This window comes from Sinocyclocheilus anshuiensis, unplaced genomic scaffold (genome assembly GCF_001515605.1).
Source record: "Sinocyclocheilus anshuiensis isolate Anshui unplaced genomic scaffold, SAMN03320099.WGS_v1.1 scaffold552, whole genome shotgun sequence".
Classification (NCBI taxonomy): Eukaryota; Metazoa; Chordata; class Actinopteri; order Cypriniformes; family Cyprinidae; genus Sinocyclocheilus; species Sinocyclocheilus anshuiensis.
In genome coordinates this window covers 759,716-774,687 of record NW_015554362.1, presented here as the reverse complement: position 1 = coordinate 774,687, position 14,972 = coordinate 759,716, and the positions used below count along the sequence as shown (strand labels likewise).

Below are 14,972 nucleotides of genomic sequence, written 5' to 3'. Positions count from 1 at the left end.
TATACAAAAAGTGTGTTATATATAAAAAAAAGTTGTGTGAGATATATATATATATATATATATATATATATATATATACATTTCACACAACTTTTTTTAATATATAACACAATTTTTGTAAACAGACCCCTCTGAATTTCTATAATGCATCCCTCCTCAGAGCAGTTTTTTAAAGTTATTATTGTTTTTTTTTCCTCTACAGGACTTTGGAAAAGAATAAGAAGAAAGGGAAGATCTTTTAAAATCATTAACGATGAGCAGGTTGTTCTCATTCGCCAATCCCCCCCGACCTGATATCTGTGTAGCCTTCAGACTCCGAGCTGTCCTCGCAGTCTGACGGTGGCGTTCAAGCTGTTCATGGACTTCCGCTAAAGCGTTTACCTTTGTGAAACTCAGTCTTAGGCAAGCCAAACCCATACTGATCTAAACGAAATATATACTGAATTCACTTACCAGCTGATGTCTACAGTCATACTCCAAACAAAATGGAAAAACTAAAAAACATGAACCTCCATAACAGAAGTGTGTTTTTTGAAAAAGAACAAATGTGACTGTGCTCTATTTTCCCTCGGTAAACCAAAGAATCCCATGCAACAGGCCAAATTCTACAACTGTAAATGCACGAATGACATCCGGGGATGGGCAAACGCATTATTTGCTCTTTTGGCTTATAATTTAGTTTTTCTCTTAAATGCAGAAGTGTTTCCAAAGTATAATGTCTGTCTAGTCAATATCCTTTGACCACCTCCTATAACTTCATTAATGTTATTTCAGTTATTTTTATATATATATATATATATAAATACGTATACGTACACCAAGACAGCTAACGTAATATTTTTTGTATGTTTCTTAGAATACTCAGCAGACGGGTGTCTTAATTCATGGACAGCATCGTGCTCATGATAGAGTGGTTTCAACATGTTTGTCTGTAAGCTCACCTCTGCTGTACAGTATTTCAGCTGTTAGGACACGAGTCCAAAGCATTTTTTTGTTTTGTTTCTTATGTTATGTTCTCTTGTTTCTGTATTTTTAATTTTATTTTTTCATTTGTATTGTACAGTCTCTTAATAAACTTGTGATGATACAGGTTGATCATTTAGATTGCTGAAATAGTGTTGCAATACTGGGAACCGTCATACGTTTTTTAAATAAACATCCAAATCTACTAAAAATATACCTACAACAACATTTTTGTACAAGAAACACTGATCGTAATATTGAAATGATCTTGTTATGGGGCAGTTGTCACACGTTCATCGCTTCATATCCCCCGATTGCATTAAAACACACCTCAAAATAGTGGTATTCAGTATTTACTGATTATAAATTAATACAAACATAAAATCATTTTAATTAATATTTCCAAATAGGTTTTAGAGTTATATAGCAAGTATGCTGCACATTGAACTGTCAAGAATAATTCACGTTTAAAGTGTAGAAATGAAAAGTGGCACCAGTATTATAATTATAAATAAATTACATTTTTAATAATATTGATCAGCTGATAAACATTTTTAACTTGGTTCTGAAATAATCATTATCAGTTTAAGCCTGATGCATCATCAACATCGTTTGCCTTTTTCTTAGAAGGATCCTAAAAGAAAATAAAGGTCAGAATTTATAATAAAAACGTTGTGACAGAATATGTTGTATGTATGCATGCAAAAGGAAAGAAAGAACTGACTAACCTGGTTCGACCACATTACGTTTTCCCATTAGACCCACAAAAGTCTGAAATTTCTGCCCTGGAAGTCATTTGTGAGATAAACCACATTATCAGATTTGATTCACACACGATTCAGCATGAGCAGCCACTTTGTCTTTTGAATGAAGTTTAATAATCGCATTAATGTAAATGCACAGATTATAGGACACCCTTCAGTCATAAGTGCAAAAAAAAAAAGTAACTATGCAGGACTTTAAAGCACATTTGAATACAACACGTTATAAAGTAGTGTACACTTGATTAGAAAAACTCCCCAAAATACTTACGTCTTCGTGTTATCTGTGATTTTGCTGTGAAGTGAAAGCAACATTTATATTTGTTATTTTATTTATATATATGCAGTGTATTTATACCATATATATCAATTGATAATGCAGAATTGAGAATAAAAATAATTCATCAACACAATGAATTTTTTAACATTTTTACCAGATGATCTTTTCCTCATTAGACCAAAAATCTGTTGTAGACCAGGGGCTCGGCTGACCCTTTCCAACATCGTCTTTAGGTCAGATTCTAGCAAATTTACCTTCAGATGATATAAATAATTAAGCAATGCAACCAAATGAGAAACTTTCATTAGATATTGTTGTTAAATAATCTTATTCATTTTGTATATTAAACTGCAAATGATATCACTTCTATAGTCCATAACTAAAGTTAAGGGCATAAAAGAGCAACACTGTAAGACTGAAATCACTAACCTTGTCTGGATACCTGTCACTCATCCAGTTATCCTCATCAGGACTGAAGTTCTGGCACAAAATATCTGACAGAGCAGACAGCAGCAGGAGAATCAGCAGGAAGATCTTCATGATGCTGTGAGGTTGGTGGAGTTCATGAGTCTCAAACCAAACTCTCAGAAATTCAGGGAATTCACACTGGCTCTATCTGTACTCAGATATGGTGCAAACAGCAGCTCTGTTTAAATAGTGCTGGTGAAATGAGCAGATGATGAATCAGGTGGTGATTATGAATTATTAAAAGAAAATTGCTGCTTCACTGGATTATCCGTGTGAGATTCATCCATGTCGATTTCAGCTATTATTATCCGTTCTGCATTTGACCTCTGATCCACTCCTGGTTCACATCGTTCAAGATGCTTGATAAATTAGAAGGAGCCTCAGAATTAGACCGTAACTTTACTTCTCACCACTTCATGATTTGCTTCACTCATATTAATTTGACTGATGCTGTTTTGATTGCTGTAAATCACTGTTGTCCATATGATGCTTGACTGCGTGTGTTTGTAGCTTCTATTCTATTCTATTCTATTCCTGAACAAATATTTTAATTTGGTATGTTTTGTGCTGGCTGATAGTTTTAAAGGATTCTTTAGTGGCTCTATTTATTAATCACCGTTTATTTTATTTTTTCATTTGATGATTTGATATCATTTTAAAATACTATTTACTAACATTAATGATCAATATTTAATTTATTTTAATGTAATTAACATACTTAATTAGATATGATTATTCAATATTTGTGTAATTAAATTAATTATGAATAAATTAATTATTAATAATAAATTTGAAAGTGCATGCTGCAGAGGAAGCAAGAAAAAGGAAAAATAAGATGCTGATATGATGAAATATATATTTTTTAAAACTTTGTGATGACGTGAAACTGGTGTTATTGTTAAAATTAAAACTATTAAAATATTTGTGTTAATTGAAATAAAGCTGTAATAAAACAAAATAGATGAAAAAAAAAAGTATACTGGAATAAGTATAAGTTGAAGTACTGAAACTGCTAAAAACTTTAAACTGACAAAAATAAATCAAGGCTAAATAGAAATATATGTTTAAAAAAAAACATAATAAATGACAAAAGCACCAAACAAAATTACTGAAAATTCAAAATAAAAAGATCAAAATAAAAGCTAATATCAAAATATTAAAAAGTACTATGATCGTATATAAATAACTCTAAAATAACACTGACCTGAAGCATAATTAATTTGAGGAAATAAAATATTAAAGAAGGCCCCAAAAAGGACATAAAATAAAAGTCTTTGAAATGGATCGCATATTAAATAAAACTAAATAGATTTTGAAGGCGTTGCTGTTCTTCGTTCTTTCTAATTCATTTTGAATATTTACTTTGTAAATGTGTGTATATATATATATATATACAGTATATATATATATATATATATATAGATGTCAAAATTACAGCACAATCTATAAATACTATAACATAATCTATAAATCTAATTTTGATCTCCACTGTGTATATATATTATATTATAATAATAATACTGGAATAAGTATAAGTTGAAGTACTGAAACTGCTAAAAACTTTAAACTGACAAAAATAAATCAAGGCTAAATAGAAATATATGTTTAAAAAAAAAACATAATAAATGACAAAAGCACCAAACAAAATTACTGAAAATTCAAAATAAAAAGATCAAAATAAAAGCTAATATCAAAATATTAAAAAGTACTATGATCGTATATAAATAACTCTAAAATAACACTGACCTGAAGCATAATTAATTTGAGGAAATAAAATATTAAAGAAGGCCCCAAAAAGGACATAAAATAAAAGTCTTTGAAATGGATCGCATATTAAATAAAACTAAATAGATTTTGAAGGCGTTGCTGTTCTTCGTTCTTTCTAATTCATTTTGAATATTTACTTTGTATGATTTTATTTAGTATTTTGCATGGTGATATGCTGCTTCTCCTCTCTTATTGGCCATTTGAATGTGTCACTCAAACCTGACAGGCCTCCTTAGGCCACGCCCCCGCGTTCATCCAAATGAGGAAGAACTTGAAAGTGAAACAATGTAGAGATACATCGATTCGGGAGAGTGCGCATATACCATTGCATGCATTTTAGGCATTGATTATGTGTCCAAGTATCATAAATATATAATCACTAGCTCTATTTTAGTGCACTTGCAGAACACCATAAATGCACTATTCTTGGAACTGGATTTAAGGGCTTGGCTGTTTCCCAAAATGCCTCAATGCAACTCCAGTTACTGTAGTAATACACCAAGTGGGATGATGACATCTGTTATGGATGTTGACATCATCTGACAATGTTTTCGCAGATTGTACCCTTTCAAGGTAAAATCACTCTTCTCTGGGGGGACGTTTGACAAGGACTATAACAGCAGATACCAGAAGATCAAGTTCAGTCTTCCAGCTTCAACAAAGAAGGTGAGATACATCCAAAACTATTATTAATAAGAGTTAGTCCTGCTTCCAACACATCGTCCAAACAGAAAAAACATATATTATTTAAGTAAAATTTGTTATACTTTAAAATTTGTATTTTTTTTTTACATTCATAATTACATTTTTAATTAAATCTCATTTTAAAAATAATATTTATATTATATGTATATTATATGCATATGTAAAATTTATGTGCAAGTGAAAACTTTCCAAGAATTACATCTGTATTTTTATGTTGTTGCTGGAATAGAAAAACCACTGCTCCAGGTGTGTGTTCACGGTGTGTGTGTGTTCACTGCTGTGTGTGTGCACTTAGGATGGGTTAAATGCAGAGCACTATTTCCTAGTATGGGTAACCATACTTGGCCACATTTCACTTCACTTATTATTATTATTCTTTTATTTTTGTATTTTTTTTGCATATAACATTTCTGCATAAATAAAAACTTTCCATGAGTTGAATGTGTGTTTTTTGTGTGTGTGTGTGGCAGGTGGAGTTATATGCCATTATCACGGCTCACGGGTCTGACGAGAACTTCTGCGGTGAATTCTGTGTGACATCACATCATTTCCTGCTCAACAGAGCCATCAATAACACCCTTGTGTTTGAGTCAGCTGGTTAGTAGGACTGGGGTGACAGAATTTGTGGACTTAATAACATTTTATGACATTAATTACCAGCCTCATATTTGAGTCAGCTGGTTAGTAGGACGAGGGTGATGGGTGCACTAAATAACATTTTATGACATTAAACAAATAAATGTGTTCACACTGTGCCAAAGAGTAAAACAGGTGTGCATGGCCATGTAGGATCACCTCTGGGCTGTGCCATGCGGGTACCTGAAGCAGCAGTGCCCAATGAACACGGGACCTGGTTGTACGGCCGTGGAGGCTGGTGTGACAGGCTCCAGATGGATCCATGGAGGACCGACATCACTTCCCAGGTACAACAAAACAGAATGCAGGAACAAGTAACATGATGAGGTCATGTGACAACAATGTTGCATACTACATATACTGCATGTCCTGTGCAGTTATTCTGACATTCACTCTTAAAAATAAAGGTTCTTTATTGGCATTGATGATTCCATCAAAAATTATTAACATCCATGGAACCTTTCCATTGCACAAAAGGTTCTATATATATATATATAGTGGAAAAAAGTTCTTTGGGGAAATGGTTCTTCTGAACTCTCATTTGGAAGCTTTATTTTCAAGAGTGTAGCCAGAAGCATGTAATTTGTTGATGCACCTTTAAAATTGTGTTTGTTTTTAGTTGCATGATGTGTTAATGATTTAAAAACATTTTGTTCCTCTCACAGCTGGACATGACTGGAACCAATTCTATCCTTTACTTTGGAATCTTTGAAGGACGCAATCCAGATCCAAAGACTAATCCAGGGTACATTATTATGTACTCCCTTCTAGTGTTTTATAAATGATTTTACAGACAGAAAATTCTGGCGAAGTATATATATTTTTTATTCTCATGTGCATCTTTTTGACAGCATCACTCATCATTTTCCAACATTCAGAATCATTTCTTTTTATTTGAATGATTTATTGTTAATTTTAGTATTCACTCGTGCTGCTAATTTTTTAAAGGTATTTTTGATTATAAATGCATTCTGACATTTTTTAAATCCTCAACAGTTGACAATTAGACACAGAGATTGAGATTAGACACAGTCACATAATCACACACATAAATTGACAGATATTTTTTAAATAAACTGTGTTTTGAGAGATACACATGAAGGCATGCAGGTGTCTATGTAGGCAGCTTACTAGGTTTAGGAACAGTGTTTCACATAGTGCTCTTTAGTAAAACCTGCCATCAGTCATTCTTCTAAAGTCTTGCTACTCTGTCTAAATGCTTTCATGAAGTTTTTTCTTCTGTGTGATAATTATGTGCAATTATAGTCTCCTGTAGCATCTTAACTTCTTAACAGCAAATCTTGATCTTCATTCTTGAGTGCTTTTCACTTTCAAGGAGCTTTAAAGTCCCTGATTTTGAGGACTGACCCAAAGTGACACATTATCTGAGTCACACAGAGATCATTCTTGCCCAGCTACAGTAGTTTCCACACTTGACCTCTTGTCCAATTTTAGGTGATCTTCTATAAAGCAAAGGTACCGTAACAGGTACCGTGTTCTGTAATTAAAAAGTACTTCCTATGATGGTCCTATTATAATAGAACAGAAAATTCATGTTTTTGTCATGTGTCTTGCAAAATTGGTAAAATTCACTACATCATTTGGAGAAACGAAAATATTGGGAATGATTATATTCTTGTTTTGAAGAAAATTGAGCTTTTTTAATTTAATAACTCATGCATGAAGGTTAAGGTTTATGGAACTGTTATCAAGACAGTGAGGTTTGTGATGTCAGTTATAGTAAATAAAAGTTTTATGTGGCGAGTTACAACAAAAAAGGTGTGGCTGATGCTAATCACAATGTCTTGAGACAAACTCCTGAACCTCAACAGAGAGCAGTCGCTTTCTTTGATTCACAATTTAAGACATCATTTTAATTAGCTGAAAAACAACTAAAATGTGACCTAAACTGCCCCAATGTGGTAAGTCATATTTTTCTTTAACAGCAAAATATATTTTTTATATTGCTTGTTTTCAAATAATTTCTTCTTTTTTTTTTCAGGTGTCTCAGCACATATTTCTAGTTTGTGGGATATTCCTTGGTTTTGTCTTTGTTCAGCAACTCATGAGTGTTAGATTTGACCTAGCCAGAGCACTTGCATATCCACATTACCTTTCCACTCGAGCCAAGAGTCAGGCATGGAAAAAATAATGGTATGTTCTTTATCACTTATATCTTTTAATTATCATATTTTGCATCTTTTTTGCATAGTATTTACAATATCAGTCAAAAGTTTGGACAACCAATCTCAATTTTTATTATTACAATTATTTTTCCTATGTGCTGATAGATTTAAAAATTAAAATAGAAAAACATGTAATTCAGTTTTTCATTTTGTAAAGAAATTCATTTGTATGCATGGTTCAAATTTGTAATATAATAATAATAATAAAACATACAGTACTGTTCAAAAGTTTGGGGTCAGTAAAATATTTAAAATTTTTTGAAAGAAGTCTCTTATGCTCACCAAGGCTGTGTTTATTCGGTCAGAAATACAGTGAAATTATTACAATTTTAAAAAACTGTTTTCTATAATTTATTCCTGTGATGCAAAGCTGAATTTTCAGCATCATTACTCCAGTCTTCAGTGTCACATGATCCTTCAGAAATCATTCTAATATGCTGATTTGCTGCTCCAAAAAAAAATAAAAAATAAATATATATATATATATATATATATATATTTCATAATTATCCATGCTGAAAACAGTTGTGCTGCTTAGTATTTTTGTGGAATGAAATATTTTTTTTCAGGATTCTTTGAAAAACAATTTAAAACAATTTATTTTAAAATAGAAATCTTGTGTAACAAGACTTTCCTGACACTTTTGATCAATGTAATGCATTTTTGCTGAATAAATGTATTCATTTCTTAAAAAAAGAAAAGAAAAGAAAAATCTCACTGATCTCAAACTTTTTGAATGGTAGTGTATATTCAGTAAAGTGAAAGCTTAAACTTTTGCTTTAATTTCCTAGATGAGCTGGCACAGTCCCTGTCTTCCCGTGTGCGTGTGTTGTGTTGGATCATGACAAGGCCTGAAAATCATTTGAAAAAGCTCCAGCATGTTGGTGCCACCTGGGCTGAACACTGTAACCAGGTTCTGTACATGAGCTCGCAGAGCTCCGACTTCCCCACCGTGGGGCTCAACGTCAGCGAGGGCCGATCGCAGCTGTATTGGAAGACCATCCGGGCCTTTCAGTACATCCATGCCCACCACCTCCAGCACGCCGACTGGTTCCTCAAAGCTGACGACGACACGTTTGTGGTGGTGGAAAACCTGAGACACCTACTTTACCGGCATGCAGGACACAGAGAAGCCTGTTTATTTCAGCCACAGGTTCCGGCTGTTCGTTCGTCAGGGTTACATGAGCAGAGGAGCCGGATACATTCTGAGCCCAGAGGCTCTCAGGAGATTTGTGCAAGGCTTCAGTACAGGACGCTGCGAGAATTTCAGCTCCGTGGAGGACATGGCCTTGGGCAGGTGCATGGAGACCATGGGAGTGAAGGCTGGGGATTCAAGAGATCCAAAGCAACGGGAAACATTTAATCACCTCATTGCCCCAGAGAATGGAAAACAGGTCTGGAGCTACAGCTACTACAGACCCAGACAGGTGAGTGCCAGTTTCCCATTAAAAAAATGTGTGTGTGTGTCATTTTACACTTAACCCTTAGCTCCGCCCTTGGTTACTGTTGCTAAGACATTCAATAGGAATTAACTGGAGTTTTACATGAAGGGTACCAAGAGTAACATGATTAAAACCTGCAGATCAGAATCACGGTTATTATAGTTAACTAAAACTAAATCCATAAAATAAACATTAACTGCAATAAAATAAAATTTCAGCTGGTTGCCATATGCACTGTTTCTTATTTTTATTTAGTTTAACTTGAAATATATTTAGTTTAACTGAATATATGTGTGTGTGTGTATGCAAATTAAAACAATAATAAAAATGACAAAAACAAAGGAGGCTGGTGTGACAGGCTCCAGATGGATCCATGGAGGACCGACATCACTTCCCAGGTACAACAAAACAGAATGCAGGAACAAGTAACATGATGAGGTCATGTGACAACAATGTTGCATACTACATATACTGCATGTCCTGTGCAGTTATTCTGACATTCACTCTTAAAAATAAAGGTTCTTTATTGGCATTGATGATTCCATCAAAAATTATTAACATCCATGGAACCTTTCCATTGCACAAAAGGTTCTATATATATATATATAGTGGAAAAAAGTTCTTTGGGGAAATGGTTCTTCTGAACTCTCATTTGGAAGCTTTATTTTCAAGAGTGTAGCCAGAAGCATGTAATTTGTTGATGCACCTTTAAAATTGTGTTTGTTTTTAGTTGCATGATGTGTTAATGATTTAAAAACATTTTGTTCCTCTCACAGCTGGACATGACTGGAACCAATTCTATCCTTTACTTTGGAATCTTTGAAGGACGCAATCCAGATCCAAAGACTAATCCAGGGTACATTATTATGTACTCCCTTCTAGTGTTTTATAAATGATTTTACAGACAGAAAATTCTGGCGAAGTATATATATTTTTTATTCTCATGTGCATCTTTTTGACAGCATCACTCATCATTTTCCAACATTCAGAATCATTTCTTTTTATTTGAATGATTTATTGTTAATTTTAGTATTCACTCGTGCTGCTAATTTTTTAAAGGTATTTTTGATTATAAATGCATTCTGACATTTTTTAAATCCTCAACAGTTGACAATTAGACACAGAGATTGAGATTAGACACAGTCACATAATCACACACATAAATTGACAGATATTTTTTAAATAAACTGTGTTTTGAGAGATACACATGAAGGCATGCAGGTGTCTATGTAGGCAGCTTACTAGGTTTAGGAACAGTGTTTCACATAGTGCTCTTTAGTAAAACCTGCCATCAGTCATTCTTCTAAAGTCTTGCTACTCTGTCTAAATGCTTTCATGAAGTTTTTTCTTCTGTGTGATAATTATGTGCAATTATAGTCTCCTGTAGCATCTTAACTTCTTAACAGCAAATCTTGATCTTCATTCTTGAGTGCTTTTCACTTTCAAGGAGCTTTAAAGTCCCTGATTTTGAGGACTGACCCAAAGTGACACATTATCTGAGTCACACAGAGATCATTCTTGCCCAGCTACAGTAGTTTCCACACTTGACCTCTTGTCCAATTTTAGGTGATCTTCTATAAAGCAAAGGTACCGTAACAGGTACCGTGTTCTGTAATTAAAAAGTACTTCCTATGATGGTCCTATTATAATAGAACAGAAAATTCATGTTTTTGTCATGTGTCTTGCAAAATTGGTAAAATTCACTACATCATTTGGAGAAACGAAAATATTGGGAATGATTATATTCTTGTTTTGAAGAAAATTGAGCTTTTTTAATTTAATAACTCATGCATGAAGGTTAAGGTTTATGGAACTGTTATCAAGACAGTGAGGTTTGTGATGTCAGTTATAGTAAATAAAAGTTTTATGTGGCGAGTTACAACAAAAAAGGTGTGGCTGATGCTAATCACAATGTCTTGAGACAAACTCCTGAACCTCAACAGAGAGCAGTCGCTTTCTTTGATTCACAATTTAAGACATCATTTTAATTAGCTGAAAAACAACTAAAATGTGACCTAAACTGCCCCAATGTGGTAAGTCATATTTTTCTTTAACAGCAAAATATATTTTTTATATTGCTTGTTTTCAAATAATTTCTTCTTTTTTTTTTCAGGTGTCTCAGCACATATTTCTAGTTTGTGGGATATTCCTTGGTTTTGTCTTTGTTCAGCAACTCATGAGTGTTAGATTTGACCTAGCCAGAGCACTTGCATATCCACATTACCTTTCCACTCGAGCCAAGAGTCAGGCATGGAAAAAATAATGGTATGTTCTTTATCACTTATATCTTTTAATTATCATATTTTGCATCTTTTTTGCATAGTATTTACAATATCAGTCAAAAGTTTGGACAACCAATCTCAATTTTTATTATTACAATTATTTTTCCTATGTGCTGATAGATTTAAAAATTAAAATAGAAAAACATGTAATTCAGTTTTTCATTTTGTAAAGAAATTCATTTGTATGCATGGTTCAAATTTGTAATATAATAATAATAATAAAACATACAGTACTGTTCAAAAGTTTGGGGTCAGTAAAATATTTAAAATTTTTTGAAAGAAGTCTCTTATGCTCACCAAGGCTGTGTTTATTCGGTCAGAAATACAGTGAAATTATTACAATTTTAAAAAACTGTTTTCTATAATTTATTCCTGTGATGCAAAGCTGAATTTTCAGCATCATTACTCCAGTCTTCAGTGTCACATGATCCTTCAGAAATCATTCTAATATGCTGATTTGCTGCTCCAAAAAAAAATAAAAAATAAATATATATATATATATATATATATATATTTCATAATTATCCATGCTGAAAACAGTTGTGCTGCTTAGTATTTTTGTGGAATGAAATATTTTTTTTCAGGATTCTTTGAAAAACAATTTAAAACAATTTATTTTAAAATAGAAATCTTGTGTAACAAGACTTTCCTGACACTTTTGATCAATGTAATGCATTTTTGCTGAATAAATGTATTCATTTCTTAAAAAAAGAAAAGAAAAGAAAAATCTCACTGATCTCAAACTTTTTGAATGGTAGTGTATATTCAGTAAAGTGAAAGCTTAAACTTTTGCTTTAATTTCCTAGATGAGCTGGCACAGTCCCTGTCTTCCCGTGTGCGTGTGTTGTGTTGGATCATGACAAGGCCTGAAAATCATTTGAAAAAGCTCCAGCATGTTGGTGCCACCTGGGCTGAACACTGTAACCAGGTTCTGTACATGAGCTCGCAGAGCTCCGACTTCCCCACCGTGGGGCTCAACGTCAGCGAGGGCCGATCGCAGCTGTATTGGAAGACCATCCGGGCCTTTCAGTACATCCATGCCCACCACCTCCAGCACGCCGACTGGTTCCTCAAAGCTGACGACGACACGTTTGTGGTGGTGGAAAACCTGAGACACCTACTTTACCGGCATGCAGGACACAGAGAAGCCTGTTTATTTCAGCCACAGGTTCCGGCTGTTCGTTCGTCAGGGTTACATGAGCAGAGGAGCCGGATACATTCTGAGCCCAGAGGCTCTCAGGAGATTTGTGCAAGGCTTCAGTACAGGACGCTGCGAGAATTTCAGCTCCGTGGAGGACATGGCCTTGGGCAGGTGCATGGAGACCATGGGAGTGAAGGCTGGGGATTCAAGAGATCCAAAGCAACGGGAAACATTTAATCACCTCATTGCCCCAGAGAATGGAAAACAGGTCTGGAGCTACAGCTACTACAGACCCAGACAGGTGAGTGCCAGTTTCCCATTAAAAAAATGTGTGTGTGTGTCATTTTACACTTAACCCTTAGCTCCGCCCTTGGTTACTGTTGCTAAGACATTCAATAGGAATTAACTGGAGTTTTACATGAAGGGTACCAAGAGTAACATGATTAAAACCTGCAGATCAGAATCACGGTTATTATAGTTAACTAAAACTAAATCCATAAAATAAACATTAACTGCAATAAAATAAAATTTCAGCTGGTTGCCATATGCACTGTTTCTTATTTTTATTTAGTTTAACTTGAAATATATTTAGTTTAACTGAATATATGTGTGTGTGTATACAAATTAAAACAATAATAAAAATGACAAAAACAAACAAAAACTAAAAAATTACTAAAATGTTAACTAAAATAAAAAATGTAAAAATAAAAATTAATTCAATTCACTGATCAGAATCAAGCCCGATAGGTTTTACCATATTTTTTAATAATGTAAAATTCAGTTTCAATCTACCCAAACATAGATACTTACATTAGAAAAGATGTTTTATCCAGTTTAATAAAATCCCACCCTGCATTTTATTCTTGTTGAATGTCCTGTTTCACTCAGAAATACATAATTTTTACAGAAAATAGTTGCAAAGATTGTTTCATGTTGAAATTTAAGTGTTTAACATAAAAGTCCTTTTGTTTTTTTGATAAAGCATAAATACTTACTGACATTAAAATTACTGATTTTTTAAATGTAAATAATTATTATTTTATTATATTTTATTTTATTATAATTTGTATTATTTTAACTATAATTTCAGTTAGTCAGAACTAAATTTTACAGTGACAATAAAAACAATTTTTTTTTCAGCTTTTACTTTTATTTGGAAAAGTAAAATTGTTTCTTCACTCAGCAGCATAATAGAGCAGTATTTTCATGCTCTAATTTAAAAATTAAAATAACTGTCATATATAAAAGTCATATATATGTATATAGGAATTGTGTACATTGTAGTTTGACTTTTGCGTAATGACACTTTTGCATCGTCCAAGATTACTCAAAACATTAATGATGTATCTGTTGAATGTTTTTTCTTTTTTTCCAGGGCCCCGACTGCTGTGCAGATTTTGTGGTCTCGTTTCATTACATGCGGCCTGCAGACATGTACATGCTGGAGTATTTTACACATCACCTGCGACCATTCGGATACAAGTACAGATTCAACACTAATCATGAACAAAACAGCACCAGTGAGCTTAAACATAGTTAAAACCACAATACAAATACAAGAAACACACACACGCACAAACCAAAACACAAAGATGTTTAATGTGACCAAAAACTAGTTTACATGAGAACATTTGATGAAAAAAGATAACAGACTATGAATATTTGTTCATTTGCCACATCAAGAAATGTCTGAATGTCATTGCATTTTCTCTGAGCCAGAATTATTTATACATTTCTTTCAAATAAAAGCCAATGTTTGATATTTTCAATATAATGCAATGAAATTCAGACATTTTTAAGTATGACTTACTTAAACTTACGTAAATACTTTTTGTGGCCAATATATATGCCAATAAAAGGAGATTGTTCAAGTTTAGCTTTTTAAAATGTTCACAGTAAAAATGTTTATTATCATTTAAAATGTTGAATATTAAAAGCTCATATATATTTAAATAAAAAAGAGCCCTTTAGCTTTATTTCTTTTTTTAGTATCCCATGCTTTTGTGTCGGGGTCAGTGCTCTAATGATAAGATTTACATTTTCACACAGGATTTTCTGCAGCCCTCTTGACTATCAAACTGGTTTTTGTTGCCTTGGCAACCTCCAAACCAGAACTGAGCACATGAATTGGCCTTTGGATCAAAATACCATTTAACAACATACTCTCGACACGGACCGGGATCCAGAGTCTGTAGGCATCCCTCCTCTGACACAAGAGAGAGGAAATGTTATGTACAGGAAGTCAGAATTGCAATTATTTGTATTGTATCGCTTTTGAACAGCATTTACCTGCAGTAAAATCATCCTGTATGAGCAGCGGTGGGTCAGTCGGTCCAAAGAC

General features: G+C 33.3%; 2 protein-coding genes, 1 long non-coding RNA gene and 2 pseudogenes across 5 annotated transcripts in view; 4 read left to right on the top strand and 1 right to left on the bottom strand.

The window, feature by feature from the left end:
• The window catches only part of septin7b (septin 7b), a 20,510-nt gene extending 19,423 nt beyond the window's left edge, over positions 1–1,087 (top strand). For all 3 annotated transcript variants that reach the window (XM_016464368.1, XM_016464366.1, XM_016464367.1), the window contains one exon: positions 203–1,087. In XM_016464368.1, the coding sequence (XP_016319854.1) occupies positions 203–242 (40 nt within the window). In that variant the 3' untranslated portion in view covers positions 243–1,087. The remainder of the gene's footprint in view (positions 1–202) is intronic.
• A 418-nt stretch (positions 1,088–1,505) lies between these two features.
• Positions 1,506–2,544, bottom strand: LOC107671447 (protachykinin). The gene is made up of 4 exons (XM_016464370.1): positions 2,434–2,544; positions 2,159–2,258; positions 1,996–2,019; positions 1,506–1,748 (listed from the first exon to the last, which is right to left on the bottom strand). The coding sequence occupies exons 1-4, from the start codon at positions 2,542–2,544 to the stop codon at positions 1,687–1,689; spliced, it is 297 nt and encodes a 98-aa protein (XP_016319856.1). The 3' UTR covers positions 1,506–1,686.
• A 2,314-nt stretch (positions 2,545–4,858) lies between these two features.
• On the top strand, positions 4,859–5,774 carry LOC107671418 (uncharacterized). The gene is made up of 3 exons (XR_001632195.1): positions 4,859–4,905; positions 5,415–5,541; positions 5,734–5,774. It is a non-coding gene; the product is annotated as an uncharacterized LOC107671418 (long non-coding RNA).
• Positions 5,775–8,563: 2,789 nt separating this feature from the next.
• On the top strand, positions 8,564–9,330 carry LOC107671392 (glycoprotein-N-acetylgalactosamine 3-beta-galactosyltransferase 1-like; annotated as a pseudogene).
• A 2,972-nt stretch (positions 9,331–12,302) lies between these two features.
• Positions 12,303–14,342, top strand: LOC107671407 (glycoprotein-N-acetylgalactosamine 3-beta-galactosyltransferase 1-like; annotated as a pseudogene).
• The last annotated feature ends 630 nt before the right edge of the window (positions 14,343–14,972 follow it).